The sequence below is a fragment of the Salminus brasiliensis genome, chromosome 2 (genome assembly GCF_030463535.1).
Source record: "Salminus brasiliensis chromosome 2, fSalBra1.hap2, whole genome shotgun sequence".
Taxonomy (NCBI): Eukaryota; Metazoa; Chordata; class Actinopteri; order Characiformes; family Bryconidae; genus Salminus; species Salminus brasiliensis.
In genome coordinates this window covers 25,109,739-25,129,695 of record NC_132879.1, presented here as the reverse complement: position 1 = coordinate 25,129,695, position 19,957 = coordinate 25,109,739, and the positions used below count along the sequence as shown (strand labels likewise).

Below are 19,957 nucleotides of genomic sequence, written 5' to 3'. Positions count from 1 at the left end.
TAGGCTTATAGACACTGCTATTCCAGAGCGCCATCTATTGGCCAGCCTACGACTACACAGTACATTTTCCTCACAATACATCTCGCTGCAGATGGAGTCTGCAAGGTGGAAAGAGATTATGAATGCTGATTTTTTTTTTTTTTTTTTAAACCTCCGTTGTTCTGGTCTTTTTTTATTTTCAGTGTACTTAAAAATAAATACTGGATCTTGCCAGCATTCACTACCATTGGCTATTATGTGATCCTCCCAGAGAAAAGAATACAGAGTATCACGCAATAAGTACATGACATTCATACAAAATAATGTATTCGTAAGAATATGTCCTTTGCTACCCAAAATCCTTTATGGGGGGGAAAAAAAAAAAAAAAAAAAAAAAAAAAAAGATAAAGTCACAATAAATGACTGACTAAAACACGCACACACACACACACACGTGCCAACAATAGGCAACCACAGCTTTTACCAAAAATGTTCCAACATACTCTGAATATAAAGTTTTGCATACTTTTTTGTTCTAATACAATTCATTTGCACAGGCACATTCTCTGAAAAACTATAAACGCAGGTCCCAACGATACAGTGAAACAAATGCAACAAGTTGGAAAATCTCTCAACTATCTTCTGTACATTACACACACACACTATACATACTCTCACACACAAGCACATTCATATTTCACACCCACTCAGGTGAAAACCGTAAAACTGGAAATTTATATAAAAGAAGAAAAAAAAAAAAAGTGAGAAAGCACAAACAGGTCTGGGCAGCAAACTTTTTGGTTTTGCATGAGTGATGCACTTCTGGTTTTTCATCGCTACTTTTTTTCTCTGTCCAAAAATGTTCTGACTCTTAACTATTACATATACAGTATAGAATTTCATAGCTTTATATAAATATGTACAAACAGCACATTGTTGCGTCCCATAAGAATATTTGTCATTATATAAAAAAGTAGATAACATGTTAATGCCAAGGAGGAGAAGCTTGCATTGGTAAATTTCAATAACTTAACTGCTAAAAAGAAATTTAGTTCTATACAGTAAGTGCGACAGCCTCATCCATGTCTCTGAGCGGGAGGGGGAGGGGGTATTTGGGGGTAACAAACATCTTGAGGCTCTGTTCGCCTTGTAGCACCAGCGGGGTTCCGCACCTCAGTGCGAAGTTGAGAATTCACCTTGGAGTGGAAAATTCACCTCTGTGAGGTCATGTGCGGTACCAACCAAAAACAATAAATTAGTGTTGGATAACTTACAGCGGTTTGGTATTTACAGGTAAGATGGATCCGTGGCTTCTGTGAATGGTTGATTGGAGTGAAAAGAAAGGTTGTGATGGCAGTGAGGGTTCACAGCAGTCTTGCAGCACATTAGTGGAGGGTGAAGATCTTCTTGCATTCAGCATCCAAAACGCTCCTCCTCCTCCTCCTCCTGACGGAAGGACAGCGAGAAAGAGGGCCCCATTCAGGCTCCCCATAAACCTGGCCAGCCAGATATGCAAGTGTAACACTAAGTAAACATGGGGCTGATGAACCCTGGAGAGTTCCATTAAGTGAGGTTTAATCCCCATCACTTAGGTCTTGGACTAGGCTCAAGTGGTTCATGGCACGGCTGAAGGCGCTTTGCACAGCTTTGCGAATGCTGGAAGAGCGACCCTCCAACATTTTGATTTTATCTAATGTCTCATTGATTCCAAACGGTACCATTTTGGACTTAGGAAGCCATTGCCTAAATGGAAAAAAAAAAAGATCATGTCTCATACTCTGTACTAGTGATGAGTTTCAAAACATAACAGACATTCAATCATTTGATCATTTTGAGAATAATTCGTGGTAACACTAGTAAATGTCTACCATTTCCCCATGTGCAAACAGTAGAGCCATAATTGTGCCTTCGATTTACGCTTATGGATGTGAAGTGCCTCACCAGTTGCGTTTGTTGTCGAAGAAGAGGACGAGGTAGAGTTTCTCCTCTGACCTGTACTGCATCAGCTCGCCGACCCTGAGCACGTCCCGTGGAGGAGTGGGGATGAACACGCCGTTGCGATGATAACCCGCCCGCGGCATCTGTGGGTCTATGATCTACACAAATGAACGAGTGGACTGTTAGTCAACGTCTCCCTTCTCGGCCCATGTCAACAAGAGCTGTAGCTCGTGGATGGAAATGCTCATCACTAAACTGACACATCCACACAAACAGACGCCCACACACAAACACACACACACACACATTCTCAATTTGAGTCACCTGGCAAACAATGCTTTGGCTTCTACACCTCTGATTTGTGCGGCAGCATGACACTTGCGTTATCATGAACACAAGTCACAGGATGGCAGAAGGCAGATGCATGGGATGATGGAGGAAAAAAAGAAGTCTCTGTCTGGCATGCACACATGCACACTCACCAAGGCAGGGTAGGAGGGATATCCACTAAGTTTTGCCCAGACTAGTTTAAAGGGTTCCAGAGTTAGTGTGGTAGTATTAGAGGGCATCCATATATTGCTGTGGTCAAGTTCTATGGAAGTAGGAATAATGATAAGTTATGAGGGGTTCACCAAACACAAGAGGAAGAACACCTCAAGAGCAAGAGCCATGGCTGTGCAATTCCAAACAGCATTAAGAAGCACGGGCCATCTCTTCAGCACAAGAGGCATGAAGCAAGGGCAGTTTACCTGTGCAGTGTCTGCCACAGCTGGTATTGACAATGTGAAGTTTGAGAGAATTCCACCCAAAAATCAAGGCAAAAAGACTGGGTAATATTTTGAGCATTGTTTTGTTGAAAGACATGCTTAAGAATGCTCAACTATTCTGTGAATCAAGAATTTGAAAGTACATGAGATGCTTTGTAATGCAAGTCAGATTCCAAAAAGAAATTGGTATCAGTTCAGAACATTACAAAATAGATTTTTGAATGGAATAACACTTTTCATTGCTTTGTTAGCAGGCAAACATGAAACATTTAAAACAGAATTAGCTGTGATGGCTTACATTAGCAGACAGATGTACTTGAAGCTGGAATTATTCATGCAGACAGTGAAGCAAATGCAAAGGCATCACAGAGAGCGTCAGCTAAAGCCATGTAGCAGAGCGTCACTGAGGCAAGCGAAAAAGGATGGGGCAGCAAGCTGACCTGGCAGCAGCACCGCAGTCACAGACAACTCTCAGCCCATGTTATTTTGTTAATACATGGCCATTGTTTCCAACAACAACATTGCGGCTGCACATTCACCAAAAGCAGGCAACTCACCAGCTGCCAATTTGTTTGCTTTAGAAATGTTCCCCGTTTCTATGCACGCAGTCAGTTCATGCCTGTCATCCGTTGTGTTTCGCCGTGCCATCGTCTGCTTCCCTTTTCCACTCTTGGGCTGACTGACAGTGCTAAGCATGCCAAGAGGAGAGCTGTTCCAAGTTATCATTGAAAGAAAACCAAAACAAAACATTTAGATTATATAATAAAGCAAACATTGGGCTAAGCTGCTGGGCTATGTAATCTGTGAAAAGATAAAGCTATTCACGATTTTTAAAAGCACCAACCAAATGAAAAGTACATATATTCTTTCCACTGTTCATACCTTTTACACCCCAACACACTAGTGCTTCCACTAGAGGAGATGCTGGACTCTGAGGCACAACGGCGGCGAGGTTCTAGTACTCTTCCACTCATCTCTTTCTGCTGCTCCAATATGAATCCATTAGACAACCCTTGGACAGACAGCAGGACAAATTAAATCAGGGCATGTAGCACATTTATGAATTTAACAAAACTCTGATCCATAATGTAAGAAAGACACTGCAAACATCAAATATTACAAAAGGGGTATTTGCAACAAAACTAATAATAAATGCTTTAAGTTGAGCTTAATTTTTTTCTGCCCCATTGTTTTTAGCTTTAGATGCCAGCGCTGACTAGTACGTTATATTTCTTTACCAGTATCAAAACGCTTGGCTGGGCATTCCTCCTCATCTCCATCCTGGCTGTCTTCACTGCGAGCCCTCTTCCGGTGTTGAAGAAGGGTCTCCAGACGAGGAATTACCACAGACAGGAATGTCTTGGTGCCTAGCTGAGGACAGTCCGCTGAGGCTTGTCCAGCCTTTACTGGCTTCTGTGGGCTGACGCTCTTAGACTTCCGGAACAGCACAGCGGTCCGTCTGTTAACTGTGCCTGCTGGTTCTGTGAGTGTGGAGGTAGCTACCACAATGTTATTTTCAGATGGTTCAGAGGGTATGTCAGGGGAAAGACCATTTAACAGTGAGGTAGAGACCATCTTGCCAACAACTTTGACCTTTCGTGGGCACTTGTCAGGGCTGAGTTCCACGGGTTTCAGTGCAGGAGGCTCTGAGGAGCTGTCCAAATTTGCCACAAGTGGAACAGAAACTGAAGGCTCCAGTTTGGGAGGTAATGATTTGTCAACTGTGAAATGAGAAATGGGTGAGTGTAAATACACTTCACAACATGTATTTGTTTTCTGCTAAAAATGTAATGCCTGCATTTAAGAACAATCAAACTTAAAGCTTAAATGTACAGTTAGATTAAGAAAACACTGTGATAACTCAACCATGCACCTGTTTCATCCAGACACTCTGGATCAGGGAATGCTGTATCCACCTCCTGGGGCTTGCTCTGTTCTGGGGAAGGACCACTGGTCTGCTGGCTCATTTCAAGTCGCACATCTATGATGGCCTTCTTCAGCAGCTTGAGGCGCTTGCTACGCGATGGGCTAGATTTCATAGCAGTGGTTAAATCCAACGTTTCTAATAATTTACTGAGTTGCTCTTCCAAAGACATGTGCACCCGATTTGCTGGATTCAGCAGCCTGTCCACTGCAATAAACAAAAATCACAGAACATTCACTTGCAAAGTTCCCCTCCACCAAACAATAAATAATAAATGCCATAACCAATCATCCTCTCCTTAATAAGACAATTATTCTCCTCATTTAAATTAAAAATTAGAATACAATTTCATACCATCTTCCCACTTCAGGACTCCAGGAGTCTCCATTTTAGGTGGCTCAGCCAGATGTATTCCACTGGGGAAGTCCAAGCCTATCCGCTCCACTTCTCGCCGAGCCTTCCTAAGGATAACTCCTCCATGATCTCGCATTCGCAAAGCAGCACGATAGAAGAAAGTGTCCTTGGCATTGTACTTCATGCAATTACTGATGATGAGGTTGAAGTCATCCTCAAACTCATCCAAGTTGTTGTATTCATGGGCACTAACACGTTTCCTCATGGTAGAGAAGTCCATTGGGTGCGAGACGTGATCAAAATAATCTGGAACCTTACAGATAATGAGCCAAAACCAGTTATGTGACAAGAATACAGCTGTTCAAGTAAAACAAACTCATTCTGAACAAGACTCAATATAGATTGTCTGTTTATTTTCACATATGAATCAAAGATATCATTTACAAGATATATGGCATAAAAACTACAAACAACCATACCTCCTTAATGCTCACAGGTTGGGCAAACACCCTGGCCTGGTCTTTTTCTTGGAGCTGGTCCAGCACAACTTGCAGAATGAGGGTAAACGGAGTGAGCTGCATCTCTAACACAGATTGCTGGAGCTTCATCTGATAATTGAAATCATAAAATTACACAAACGCATTAAAATTGGGTCGAAGCAACTGCGTAAATATGAAAGCGCTATCCACTTGATGTTTGGCCCTAACCTCTGTGCACATAACTACTCGTTGCTTGCAGAAAGTGGTTGCTTTGCTCTTACCTCCTCTCTCTTAAGCTTCTCTCTCTTGCGAATGAGCTCCAGAAGCAAGCGTGTCCGCTCCAGATCATGCCGCAAGCGATGCAAGTCCTTTAGCTGCTCCTTTAGTGCCCAGCAGCCCTCCTCTCTTTGCTCCTGAATTTACATACACAGACAATTGGTTTATACAACAATCACCTAGGGAAGTTGTTGATTAAATAAGTCTTAAATAACCCCAGATAGTAATCATTTACTCAAAAACTTAAGCAAACACTAACTTTACACATGTACAGATGAACAGTTCAGCATTCAAAAGCATGTACTACAGTAAAGCACTTGCCAGTTGTGGTACTTTCTGAGTCTGTATGGTAGTCTGCAGACGTCGGATAAGAGGCACACCGTTTCTTGACTGCCTTTTCAGCATCCAGTAACTGAGAACTCGCTCCACAAACAGCCTTTTTCTTTGCACAGAGACTTGGTTGAGGATAGTGTTGAAGCTGAAACAAGAATCAAATTAAGAGCCGGCTATAAAGGTCAGTGTTATTCTAGAGAATCTGAACCTTCAACCTGAACTGGTCAACCAATAAACAAATGTACATACATGTATTAAATATAGTAGGCTGAAATATCAAAATAAGTCTACTGAGAAAAGATGAAAGAATTTTACATGACGTAATTATAAAGAAAAAAAAATGAACACGTTTCAAAATGACAAGAGGCTTACCTTTTAGGTGTCATGCTTGGCACAGACACAGCTGGAACCACTGGAACTGGCTCTGCCTCTACTTTTTTATTTTTCTTTTTCTGGCATCCCTTTACCCCTGTCCTTCCACCTTTATGGTTGCCCTTTTGACAAAGACCATTTTTGGGCTGTGCCTCTTCATAGATGGCAAGGGGCCTCCTGACACAACCATTGGGAGTATGTGAACAACAATAGGCTGTCTTCTTCACTGAAAATGTTGTGGATCCTGTATCAGTTACCTCTTTGATGGGCTCCATCTTCATGTACAGGCCCGCTTTTTGAGCACAGCTCACATGAAAGGCTGTATAACAATTGGCCTTGCTGCACTGAATGCAGGCACCAACTCCTCTCTCTTTACAGAGGTAGCAGGTCAGTTTCCAACGAGCTGGCGGAATGTTAGCAACACCATCGATGGGCTCAATAAAGACTGTATTAGTAAAGCCAACCTCAGGGACCCAAATGGCACAGACTACATGGCCCCAACGATCATCATCTGTCCTCTTAAGAGCTCCACCTTTATTAGGGCAAAAAATACACTCCGCAGGCTGGGAAGGAGACTGTAAACAATGACGACACAGCCACTGACCCTCTGGGATGTGAGGGACCCCGTAACACTCCTGATGTACAGCCAAGTTACACATGTCGCAAAAAAGAATAGCGTTACTGTTCTGACACTCGCCATCCATGCAGATGCAGCAAACAGCATCCTCATCAATGAAGGACTGCGGCTCTCCCTGACCCTGGCTTTCAAAAAAGGACTCCTTCTCAAAACGGTCCATTAGGAACTCAAAAACATTCTGGGACACCTGGCTGTAACCCTCACTCTTCCTCTTATCATTGATCAGCTCCAGCCACGCATAATCTTCCTCATCCATATCATACTCCACCTCTTCATCCAGCTCATCTGATGTCTTCTCCACATATGTGAAATAAGCAGAGGGTCTTCGCGGCACAGCTGGAAGATTATATTCCACCGTTCTGATTTTTGGCTCCGGTAACCTGCCCTGAGACGGAGAACTCTGCCCTGTAGTCGGAGCAGCACACTTCTTCTGCTGATTGTTTTTGAGCCGTACAGAGCGCACCAACGTCTGCAGGGGTTTCTCTGTGTTCTCCTTGTTGCTGGTGCATTCACTGATCTCCTGAGCTAAAGGATCATCACTGTTGACAACATCAAGCTTGTCAAAGATGCTGATTCTGTGAACACGTCCATCGATCTCCAACTCTACCATGCGCTGGGCCTCAGCATAGGTGAGGGTCTCACGGTTTCGTGAGGGTTTGATGGGTGACGGAGGCCTCGGAATGGTGGATGGGCGATTAGTCCGAGCTTTCTTCCTCATTTTAACACCTGAAAGAGCTAACAGAGAAACAGACATGTATGAACCAAGCTTGACATTGTGAAGACCAGATCACAGTTTCCAACTAGCAATAAACATGCAGTGGTTTACCTAGTCAAACAACTTCAATTGTAAAGTTAACAGTTAGCCTAAACCGCTCTCCCACAGAACACCATCTCAGATAAACAAGGGCTGTGCCCATAGCAACCTCAAGCCAAGCCTGAAACTGTCCTCTGTTAGTCAAAGCTTGGCAACAAACACCCCTGACTGTTAAAATGGGCTCATGTGTCCTGTAACTTACACCTTGTGAGCGCAGCACCTCTTCCTACCTGAATCCAAACCACGTGTACACTGCACCGTTATTATTTGCATGCTATTGTTTGGGTGCTAAGGAGATAAACAGTCTAACTGAAAGCGCGGCTCGGCGTTGCGACTGTTTTTCCTCAAGCGGTGCTAGCTAACTTAAACTAGCTGGCATGCTAAGGCGCTAAATTACATTTAGATAGCTATACTATCTCTTACTAAATTAACCCACGAGTTCAGGGTTCCAGTCCTGGCCTGCACACTTTCAAGTCTTCCCCGCCCCACACACCTAAAGAGGAGCTCATAAAGAGGTTAGCTAATCATTAGCTAGCTCATGAGGTTAAACTCTGCAGGGCAGTGGGTCTCCAGGACTGTTGAATTGAGAACGCCTGAATCAAGCTATTAGCTAGCTAACGTTAGCCAACCTGTCCGAGCGTGATCCTAACGCAACCTGAGAGAAACTTTTTATACACACACCCGCACACTTCAGACTGCAGACCAGTGCAGGACATGGGCATATCATGTTAGAAACGTAGCTAGCTAGCAAACACCCGTCAGCCAAAGCACTTTACCGTGTTGGCTGGCTAGCTGCAGCTAGCTAGTTACCACAACACAAGCTGGCCAAGGGCGAGCACAAAATCGGCGGTTCGCTCCTCGCTAGCTAGCTAGCTAGCGTTAGCGGGCTATTCCGTGCGACTAGTACTCGAAATTAGGCAAAGATGGCGTCAGACAAAACAAACAAGGTCTAAAAGGGAACATTACGAGTAGCACAATTTTACAACCGCGGTGTCCAGAAATGCCGAAGTACAACAACAATACACTTTCGCACTTGAAGGGGTCAAACAAGATCCGACTTTCTTACCTTCGGCTTCGAAGTACCGTAAAACAAGTCCTCAGAGCAGTACCCGGGCGCGCTAGCTAGCTTCGAGCTAAAAGCAACAGCGGCGTGTAGGGCCTGCGGAGCAGCAGGGGCTAACACACACACAGTGCCTGCTACAGCAGTGTTAGCATCCAACGGCTTTCGCCCGAGCTTTTAACCGTATTTGAGGGATACGGAGCAGTATCCACGACAACCGACTGAATTCAGATAGGACCCCTCGAAGGCGCGTTAAAATAACCATTCGTCTGATGGTGTGGCCGGTCGGTTTAAGGTTTAAAGCGCGGTAATGTAGGTGCTAGCAGGCTAGCTCGCCGTTCCTGCCCCCAACAACAATGCGGCTGTACGGATCCTGCCCAGCGCACAACGTGACTCACTACGTCCCGCTCTACAACAAGGAAGCAGCGAGGCCAGGAACCCAGTAGTAACCCCCTCCCCCACCACACAACTACAAATAAATACACCCTAATACAGGCTAACAGGGACGATACCTGACATAATCGCTGCTCCACTATGCATGTGAAACACACCGTTGGCCTGCGTGTATGTGGCGTATTACTGGGAGGCTGGGTTTCAGTGGGTTTGAATCCGCTGGGAATTAATGATCAGAAACAGAAACAGAAATGGACCTCGGTAACATTTTACTTTCTTCCCTTTCCATATTCTCACTTCCTCTTCACCTCTCATGCCGAAATGGTTTCAATTCACCCAAACTCTTTAGGGGGCAGCATAGTCGCAGTTATTGAGACATTGATTTCCGCGCTTACCTGGGCTAGGTTTCCCCAAAGCATCTCAGCACAGTATTGTTTTAAGTAGTAGAGCAGAACATCAGATTGAACTCGAACACACACACACACACACACACACTCTTTCAATCAGCCAAGATGATCTTTAACATGCCCTCTGAGATACTGGGTCCTGAAATTGCTTCAAAGGGGTGTTTGCAGTTCTTCTCTTTCCTAGGTCCAATTGCATTTCTGAAAAAAATAAAATGTGACGGGTTTTCTTTACAGGCTCCATTTGTTTTGGTATGTATAAAGAAGTTTTAACAATGTGTAACACAGGCTAAAACACAGTAAGACCTTTTCAGATGAAACCCCTCCACCTCACTCACAGTCACAGTAATGCAGTGTAGGAGCTGCTGCATGGCAGGACATTCACAGTGATATAACATGATCATAACATGATCATCAGGGAATGAGCAGCCAGGAACGACACAGCAGTTTCATAGTAAAGGAATTTATTATAAAAAAATAAACTCAGCATTGTTTCACAATAGCAAAAGGAATTCTACAGTCACAGTGGAAGTACAAACTAGAAGGCTACTTCCATCTAGTATGGAGGATAGATGACAACTCGAGTCATGTTACATTAGATTGAAATCACTTGGTCACCTCAGTCCCACTTCAGTTTATAGACAGGCTTAGCTGACAAGTAAGCCTTCAAAACTGGGTTACAATTAAAAACAGGGGTACCAACTCTAGCATTCTTCCTTTTTTGCAGATGGTATAAAATGAATAAATAAATAAATAGCCACAGGATGTGGAATGTTTGTTTTGCATGAATAAATAATATACATGGGAGAGAATTTACATAAATACAACATGTATTCAAAAACCTGTAACCCATGAATATTGCATTGATTGTGCACATCACCCAAGTATACCAAAAGTCAGTATGCGGTAAGAGTAGAGATGGACTGGTGGATAAACACCAGATGAATTCTGCAACACCACCACTTTGACTTCACGCAACAACAAAAAAACGTGTCCACTGTCTTGCATGTGCATCTGTTGAGAGAATTTTCTGCCACAAGGGGGCGAGGGAGACAGACCTCATGAAAAGAACAGAGGTCTTGCAAAAGCAGCTTTTGAGGGGGTGGAAAAAAGGCACTGAACTAATAGTTTAAAAAGTAAACAAGTCCAAGTCTATGCTCTATAAGAGCGAAACATATGACCATAGGCTTGCTAGCAACACTGCTTTTGCAATTCCCATGCAAAATCCATTCCGCTGAAATGAAAAAGACTGAAAAATAAATTAAAGTTAAAAAAAATAATAAAGTCCTGGCAACCAATTTTGGGACAACAACGGTCTGTCAGTACATCCATTCCCATCAGAGGCTCTCTTTGCTTGAGCTTGTACTTGACGAGGAATCTGCACTGATCACAAGAAGAGTGATGTCCCCAGTCTCTGGTTTGGAGTCTTTCTTTGTATGCATCCACTGATGCTCAAATATTTGTTCCAGTGTGGGTCTGTCCGAGGGCCTCAGGCAGAGGCACCATTTGATGAGCTGCTGACATTCTGTAGAGGACCAAGCAAGAATTTTACCATGCAGTCAGACACAGACACACACACGGCTACAATATACATATTAAGCTCATGTATAAGCTTAATCGATGACATACCAGGGGAGATTCGTCTCCTGAAGTAGAGACAACCCTTCAGAATCTCTTCGTCATGTTCGAAAGGTATGTCCCCACACACCATATCATACAGCAACACACCCAGTGACCACACCGTTGCTGACCTCCCATGGTACCTGTGGTAGCGAATCCATTCCGGAGGGCTGTACACTCTGGTACCTGCACATACAAAAATGGTGAGAAATGCTTTTAAATGAACATGTTCAATTAACAAAACCCAAAAGTGTTGGAAAACAAAAATGTTTTTAAAAGCAAGAATTCCATAATCATTGTGAGTGGCAGGTTTTGTAACAGCTTTCCAGTTACATGTGGATTACACTGCAAGAGCCACTCAGTCAGCTGACTGGAAAAGGCGGGCGCCAGCGTCTGGCTCCAACACAGCAGCCCCTCCTCCACCACATCTACAGCCCACTGAGATCAGCAAGGAAAATTCAAAGGAATAAAGGCCAACCGAAACTGGAGGCCAATCTACCCCTTTCACATGCAACCAGCACAAATAGTAACATGCTAAAGCAACTCCGAATGCGCTCAGCATGAGTCATTTCCCATAACAAAGGCCTGTTCACTAGAGGTGCTGTACCGGCCCCGTAGGGTAAGACTAGCCTGGATACCAAACAAAAACAGCCGTCACGTGGTTTCACAACTCACATTTCACAACAAATGCTAATGTTACGCAGGATCAGCAGCTCACTTCTTTTCCTCCAATGCTCTTTTCAACATAGTTTAATATTATTAACAGCTTATTATTAGGATAACATCATTATATGGTGTCCTATAATATTGATTGCCTCAGACTGTCTTTGTTTGTCCAACTATTTAATTATATATGCACATCAAATGACAAAGATAGGGCAATGATCATTTTAAGAGAGTTCAAACATTCTCCAAAGCCAGCTCAGCGTTTATTTAGACCTACTGTAAACGATTATCAATAATAAACTATTCTGCCTACATTAAAAGTAGGACAATACACTAAAACAGAGATTTAATTCCTGGTGAGGATGTAGCCCTATATGGCTGGTGTACCGTAGAGGGTAACAACACTGCCTTTCCCCAGTAAGAATCCTTGGGCAAGACTCCTAAATCGCTCTGGATAAGAGCATCAGCCATAAATGTCGAATGTCAACACAAGTGGGGCGTGAAAAGCCAAGGACTCACCATCGAAGTCCGTGTACACAGTGTCCTTGAGTACTGCCCCTGATCCGAAGTCAATGAGCTTCAGGTCTCCTGTGCGTAAATCCACTAGCAGGTTTTCGTCTTTGATGTCCCGATGAACGACCCCGCAGCTGTAGCAGTGCCGGACAGCCTCCAGGACCTGGCGAAAGAAGCCGCGAGCCGTGTCCTCGTCCAGAGCGCCTTTCTCGGTGATGTAGTCGAATAAATCCTTGACCATCTCCGGTCGCTCCATGACTATCAGCCAGCCGTCGGGCCTCTCGTACCAGTCGATCAGTTTAATTACACCTTGAAAGGCGTTTCCCACTTTCTTCAGCAGGAGGATCTCCAGAGGAACCAGAGAGCCGTTCTGTAAAGGAGGTGGACGTGAAGTGTGAGTGATGGCGGACCGGCTGACCATAACATACAGAGGAGAAGACACGTGGGACAAAGACCCTGAACAGCATGGGCGCTTATAATACTCACAATTGAGCCCCATTCGGTGACCCTCTCCTTTGCCACATGTTTAATCGCGACCTACGGAAAGCAGAGCACATATACATACACACGTTAGTTGGGAAGCATCGCACGCGGGCCACGTTGCCGCGCGAAACGCGGCCATGTGCTGCTGCTGCCGCCGCCACAACAAAGCCGAGGCTTACTTAGACTACTTACCGGCAAACCGTCTGCAAGCCGACTGCCGGCATACACCGTGCCAAAACCTCCACTCCCCAACACCGAGCCCACATGGTAGATTTTTTCAAACGGCTCTCGCTCAGCTTTAGCTGTAACACACAGGTACAATAACCATTAGACCTGCATAGACCTCACACCAAAGGCAAGCGTGCGCATCAAAATGGCTCCAAATTTGAGGTCATGGACACAGGAATGCCCGCAGCTGCTCTGTGAAAGACCGGCTCAGCTAAACTTTATGTCAGCGTAATGTTCCACAGTCATGCAATAAATACATAATAATTATAAAGATATAGGAATGTATTAAGCATAAAAGAATCATAGAGAACAAACTCCACTGCTGTTAATATGATTACCTGCTTGGAGTTGAATTTTCACTGGCAAGTGGTCAATATTAGACGTGCTGCAAATGTGAGAAAAAGACCCAAACTTGGACAGCAACATGTTTGAAAACGTCCCAAAACAAAGCCCCTCTTCAAACGTCCAGAAGCTGAGCAAAAATGTTCCGATTTTAAAATAAAGAAAATAAAGCAAAATCACAGGTATCCGCTGAGCGTATCACTCACTGCGTGGAAGAATATGTAAAATACACAGGAGTGCAGGAGGTTTTAGCACCTCTCAGGTGTGAAACTTCGCTAAATATAATATTCACAACAACCTCCCTCAGCATCCATAGTAAGAGAAGTTGCCTGATCACTGCGAGCTACTCCACAGTCCGCTTACGGGCGCGCGCGCGACAGAGTGAGCCTATGTGTGAGAACCCAGTTAATCCACACACAGGACACAGATCCCTCCGCGATGCCTCAACTACGGCACTCTCTCACACATTGAGAAAACATTAAAAACCTTGGATTTTTAATGATAAATAAAACTCAAAAACAAATGAAAAAACGCGGAAGTGTTCTAATATTTAATACAGTTCTCTGAAAATAAACGTCCTATTCGAGGTCCGGAGAAATGTGCTGATGTGTGTATTGTAGTGCGCGCCGCCCAAGGATACAGTGTCTGGGAGCGTTCAGCGGCGTTTTATTAGAGAAACAGTAAACCAGTTTGCGTAGACTGTGATGCGACCAATCCCACACGCTAATTAGCTTGCGAAACAAACACGTTGTGAAATCTGAATATAATACATCATTATTTAAATTAGTTTGATAATAATAATAATAAGAAGAAGAAGAAGAATGTAAAAAGCCATTTTAAAATACTTAAAAACATACATATGACTACATCAGGTTTTTGGCATTTCATTAAAGCAATGATCTTGGGCATTTGTGAGATTTCACCATGCTTGGCATTATGGGAAACAGTATTATTTTATGATTCATCTCTAGTTTATATAACAAAGTAAACACTATAAGACTGTATGAACCTATGAGTTGAATGATAAAATAGCTAATTTGTTTACACTTAGGTTGTTTAACAGGAACCTAGAATTTCAAACAGAATTTACTTGGTATAGTATAATAATGAGAGTTTGTTTGCTACATAACTGACATCAAACACCTCCAACACTCATGTGTCCTCCTTTGCCATAACCAAAGCTGAGTTGTAAAATGAATCAATTTCAAAATCCCAAAACAGTTTTGTAAAGGTTGTGGCACTTTTTATTTATGCCCCCAAAATTAGCATAAACCCAGCCTACTAGCAAAAATCTTGTTAGCTAGCAAAGATGTAAAAAAACGCGACAGCCACTATACGGTGAATATAGTGTTTTTGGAACGTGTAACACAAGAGACCGGAACATGACCACCAGACTCTTTCTATATGAACTATAGGAACTCTTGTGCAGGGCTTTTCCTTAGAACGTGACCACAGAAGTCTCACAATGGACACAATGAAGTAAAATCCAGGAAAGTAAACAAGAACCTGTGCTAGGCTAAAAGCTAATGATAAACAACTAGATTTTACCATTGCGTCTTTCCAGTGTCTACTTCCTTAAAGCAGGACTACCTCAGCTTACAAACTGGAGCTAAACACATTTTGGAAGTGGATTTAAAAAAAAATGTAACCCAGCTACAGTCTCATCAGCTAGGTAACACTGCACAGAAAGGACACTGGGAGGACGGCACACTATATGGTAAGACTCAGGAATAAATAGAAAAAATAATTGCAATATTCCTGTCACAGTGTTAAAACTAGGCTATGGTATGCAGCTCCTGTGAGCCGTAGCAGTGCCAATAAAAGCAGAGCACTGCCTGGGGCAGTAGGGGTTTAACTGCTCAAGGGCACATCCAGCAGAACCTAGTCAGTCCTGGGATTTAAAACCACAACTTCAGGATTTTAGAATGTAGATCCACATGACATTCATTTATACAATCAACTTCTTATGGTTTGTATCTTTCGCTTCTCTATGCTTCTTTCCTTCTCCGAGTTAACACTCCCACTTCATCTCATGCCAGACACATTAGGTCATGCTTCAGAATGGCTTCAAGGCTCTTGCTGTGTCTTTTATGAGACACCTTGGAGCAATTATGGAAAGCTTTCTCTAGATTTTGCACTTTCAACAGCAGGGAAACCTGGGAGAGTAAAACCTGTGTTTTGTGGATCAAAGGACCTGTCTAGACCTGGAGGGTGGGATTTCAGAGCTCAGGTAGCACTTACAAAATACATTGCTAGAACTCCCCAATCACAAGTGGACCTGAGAAACCAGAACAGAATGGACCAGAGACTCCATGTGTGTAAGAAAATATATTTAGTTTGGAATATGTGTACAAAAGTTTATAAGAGGACAACTATCAAGCCAAGTATGGGAGGAGGAGGTTGAGGATAATGCTGCCAAGAAATCAGCTAGTGTAAAGACCACACACCGGGCCTTAAATGACTTAAAAGGAGCCTACACTCTAGGTGTCAAGGGGATTTTATATGTCTATATACTTTTAAGGAGAGGGTCACCAAACGAAACACTGCCAAGAGCAAAGAATCTCACACCATAAACATAGCCATCGTAGGAAGGAAGCGCCAGAAGATGGAATTCAAAGGGAAAGGATCACTAACCATTCATTTTTAAATAGAAAGGCTTACTCTAAAATGGGTCAGTGGATAAAAACAGAAGCATTTTTGTGCATCCTCTAAATGCATTAGGTGGAATTAATTAATAAACCGGTGCATCATAAACTTGTCAAACTATGTTCTATGCGGATACTTCAGAATTCAAGTTGTGTCTATTAACCCCAAATGATAAAAAAACTACGAAATAATGACAAACAAATTTATTTTGAAGTCATCTCTACTTATATAGAGTATAGTTAGGTCTACAGCTGCTTTTCATAAATTTAACTTGATATGAGTGGGTGACAGAATGATACAGCAAGCCAGAAAAAAATCTTCATATGGCATGTGTTTCTATTACACATACAGTATATATGGAATTCCTGTAATACGCTCAAACATGTACTCACTGATTCATCCAAAGATTGAAAGATTTTGAATGCATTTTGTATTTACATTTATGGTCCTTAGCAGACTCTCTTCTCAAGAGTGACTTACAGAAGTGCTTTGCTGTTCACTCAGAAAATATCTCTAGCAAGTGTGAATAGGCTAGAGTCCAAAGACCTCTAAACTTGGATGCTGCTAAATACAAAGTCAGTATGGATAAAATGATGAACAAAATTTAACAGCTAGATTCATTACCTATCTAGCCGTTAGTGTATTGTACATGGCTAAATGTCAAAGAACTAAGTAAGACATGTAAGTCATCTTTAAAAGGTGGATGTTTTTGTGACAGAGCATGAGTCTACATATGTGTTTATTTCATCACATGTATAATGTGTCTGTTGCATTTGCATATTGTTGCTGTCACTCAGAATTGTCCAAAATTGCAACTTTCACTGGAGATAATGAAAAAGACTGAACCCATTTGAAGACTGAAGTAATTTGGGACCATTTCTATTGGTGCATTGAACATAAAAATGTTGAGCCGCCAGATTCACATTATGTCAAAAGGAAAAACAATCTGCAGCAACAATCTGTACATGTTTTGTCAGGTATTAGTGTATGATAGATAACTATAAATCTGTCTCTTTTATGCTTTATAAGTTTGATACTTTACAACTAAAACTTTGCATTTTGTCTCTGATTTGCCATTTGTAATACTGTGAACTGCTTCTGAAAGACACGACTCATACAGTATTTTCTTCAATTATACCAAAACTATTGTCAATGTAATAGAGCGTACTGGACCAATACTACCATCAGACCTATACTGTGAAGTGATGTGTTGATTGAATATATGGTCTATACCTTCATAATGTTATATAATGTCATTTCCAGCATTCCATAGAGAGCAGTATGACATACACTGGTCATATAAAAAAGGTTAAATAAAACATTAAACAAATAATAGTGTCATCTTTTGTTCAAAGGATCAAGCATATTCCTTTTATTCTGACTGAATGGGGCTTTTTAGATTTTTAGTTGGGTCATGCTAGGTTTACACACAAGACTCTCAGGTTTCAGGTAGCAACTTGATTCATGTTGGTCCACAGAAGAAAATACTGTTGTGTCATGGTGAAAAACCCCACTTACCACCACAGGAGGCGTCCTGTTCATTGCCTCATTATGCTGTCTCAAAATTAGGAACAGTTGTGTTTGTGTGGTTGCCATGTAAAGAGTGAGTTTATCAGGCAGTCATCTTTCTTCAGCACCTGTGAAGAATTAGAAGATCAAAGCCACCTCTTCACATGCAGACCTCCCAGAGTCTCACCCACAACCTCAGCTCCAACCCCTGCAGCCCCAGCCCCAGCCTTAGCCTGCACTCCCAGCCCCAGCCTCCGCCTGCACTCCTCATGTTATTGTTTTGACTGAGGACCCTAATCACGTGGGTCTGCAGTGTTATGACTGTGGAATCTAGGTCAGAGAGCCCTTCTTCATCTGGATCCAGAAGTAAACCCCACCACCCTTATAATCACTGCCCTATTCCTACTGCTTTTTATCTCACTCCAGGGAATAGTAGCATCATCGTTTGCATACATCAGCTGAGAGAGAGGGACAATCAGGAGGGAGTGAAAGAGAAAGAGAGAAGGAGAGGGAGTCAATGCAGCACTGAAAACATATTACTCACAGTATGTACTCATCTGTGACCACAGGAAACACTTTTGGGAGTGCTTTGCTAAGGGGTTAGACATAGTTCCATTTAGTTAAGTTCAAATATTTGTTGTACCTTTTAACAATAGATTATTTATTTATAGAGATCTAGATCTGGAGTGACAAAGGAAGCAAAACGTCTCTACAGAGGCATGGGAATCATATTGCATAGTCAAGTGATGGGCAAAGGAGATGTGGCTAAATTCTATATGAGCAAGATCAAAAATAATGGCATCCAAATAGAACAAAGAGGATATATTTGGCTTGTATTTTTGTTATTCATTCTAAAATGCATTATTTACTTATGACTATGAATTATTTAGTAACTGTCTTAACTGCCATGTATAGCCCAGGTCAGATGTCTGACTGTATATTATAAATATGAGTACATAAGGTAGAGTGTTCCTACTATAGGTAAGAGGTTTATATGAGAGGTGTAGTAAACAGTAAACAGAAGAGTAAAACATGCCCACTCTTGAAAGCACTGAAGGCCAATGAAAAGCATACCAGACAATAATTGTACTGTGGAAAAGTCATGATTTTCCACACCCTGATATACCTCTTGGTGCTCCTATTAATTACATCACGTTGAGTCACTTTTAATTCCTAAACCACTCCTTTAAAGGTGTACTTAATATTGCAACACTGTGGCAACATGAGTCCATAGCGAGAAAGAGAATGAAAATTAGAAATAAACGGTCAAAAATGATTAACTTATTAACTTATATGAGCACAATTAGTTTTTTAAATCTATTGATTTTAAAATCAAAATGAAGCATGGAGCATGGCATGAGACTAGGATGCACACCAGTGAGTCATGAGACACAGAACAAGAATACAATGTTACAAGACTTAATGACTAAACTGAAATATGGTTAAAGAGTGACTTAGTGATACACTGAACTAAGAGAAAAGTTCCAGTACTCTGGGAAACAAGAACGAAAGTTCCTGGTAAAGTTCTCAACAACCATCAATTATTAAATATCTTATTTTGACACCTTTTTACTTCTCTAAGACAATGTATATTTCTTTCCATTGGCAATTACTTTCTATTTCTTAAACTCATTTTCTGGCAATCAAAATCTCACTGGAATTTCTAGAACAAAACTAGGTTAAGTAATCCGATTGTACACTCCTAATGTGAGTTATTAGATATATTGACTTGATTTAGGATGATTTCGCTTGCCAGGATATAATTTTTTGCAGTGCATCACAACACTGATATTGAGACCCACAGGAATGGTTTGACATCTCACACAAGGAGCTCAGATATTTGTAATGCTCTCATGTCAAAGGAAATCAGAGATGTCTTTGTTTGAGCACTTCATTTATCTGCCAGTCAAATACACAGCCCCCACCCTTCCACCCCACCCCAGCAGTACGAGACGTCTCAATATCTTTAATGTATTCAACATATGGGCTCAAAGAGGAAACAAAAGAGACAATAGACGCGTGTTCTTGTTGAGGCTTTTCTAGGCGTATCGCTGGAAAAGGACAAATTAAGACTATGTAAAATGAACTGCATGAGATACTTATCATTTAAACAGGACCTTTCTGACCCAAACTGTTACTTAAAAAGCCACTCATTATTGTCATTGTGGTGATAGAAGATGGATATTTTGCCACCCTCACAAAGACCCAGAGGGTATATAT

General features: G+C 42.1%; 2 protein-coding genes across 5 annotated transcripts in view; both read right to left on the bottom strand.

Moving 5' to 3' along the window:
- Nucleotides 1–354: 354 nt before the first annotated feature.
- Nucleotides 355–9,624, bottom strand: brd1b (bromodomain containing 1b). Of its 3 annotated transcripts, XM_072671829.1 has the most exons (13): nucleotides 9,446–9,624; nucleotides 6,423–7,794; nucleotides 6,039–6,195; nucleotides 5,723–5,854; nucleotides 5,442–5,570; nucleotides 4,963–5,275; nucleotides 4,558–4,815; nucleotides 3,923–4,405; nucleotides 3,567–3,696; nucleotides 3,242–3,393; nucleotides 2,400–2,509; nucleotides 1,921–2,075; nucleotides 355–1,722 (listed from the first exon to the last, which is right to left on the bottom strand). In XM_072671829.1, the coding sequence occupies exons 1-13, from the start codon at nucleotides 9,471–9,473 to the stop codon at nucleotides 1,554–1,556; spliced, it is 3,588 nt and encodes a 1,195-aa protein (XP_072527930.1). In that variant the 5' UTR covers nucleotides 9,474–9,624; the 3' UTR covers nucleotides 355–1,553. The 3 variants fall into 3 exon arrangements, with proteins under 3 accessions (XP_072527930.1, XP_072527928.1, XP_072527929.1); XM_072671827.1 differs by lacking the exon at nucleotides 2,400–2,509 and having other exon boundaries at nucleotides 1,618–1,722; XM_072671828.1 differs by lacking the exons at nucleotides 355–1,722; nucleotides 9,446–9,624 and adding an exon at nucleotides 8,940–9,377 and having other exon boundaries at nucleotides 2,066–2,509.
- Nucleotides 9,625–10,177: 553 nt separating this feature from the next.
- The window catches only part of pim3 (Pim-3 proto-oncogene, serine/threonine kinase), a 34,451-nt gene continuing 24,671 nt past the window's right edge, over nucleotides 10,178–19,957 (bottom strand). The window contains exons 1-6 of one of the 2 annotated variants that reach the window (XM_072673726.1): nucleotides 13,579–13,970; nucleotides 13,205–13,314; nucleotides 13,016–13,066; nucleotides 12,536–12,899; nucleotides 11,360–11,536; nucleotides 10,178–11,255 (exon numbers count right to left, since the gene is read on the bottom strand). In XM_072673726.1, coding sequence (XP_072529827.1) covers nucleotides 11,068–11,255; nucleotides 11,360–11,536; nucleotides 12,536–12,899; nucleotides 13,016–13,066; nucleotides 13,205–13,314; nucleotides 13,579–13,666 — 978 coding nt within the window. In that variant the 5' untranslated portion in view covers nucleotides 13,667–13,970 and the 3' untranslated portion in view covers nucleotides 10,178–11,067. Of the gene's footprint in view, nucleotides 11,256–11,359; nucleotides 11,537–12,535; nucleotides 12,900–13,015; nucleotides 13,067–13,204; nucleotides 13,315–13,578; nucleotides 13,971–19,957 lie in introns of those variants that run through there. The other variant, XM_072673727.1, reaches the window with a different exon arrangement.

Bases quoted from the DNA above. Each gene is read 5' to 3' on its own strand.
- brd1b (XM_072671829.1), bottom strand. From the start codon at position 9,473: ATGCATAGTGGAGCAGCGATTATGTCAG. The intron at 6,196-6,422 runs GTAAGCCTCTTG...TTCTTGTTTCAG, and splicing joins CCAAGCATGACACCTAAAAG to CTTCAACACTATCCTCAACC. The intron at 5,276-5,441 runs GTATGGTTGTTT...ATTATCTGTAAG, and splicing joins AACCTGTGAGCATTAAGGAG to GTTCCAGATTATTTTGATCA.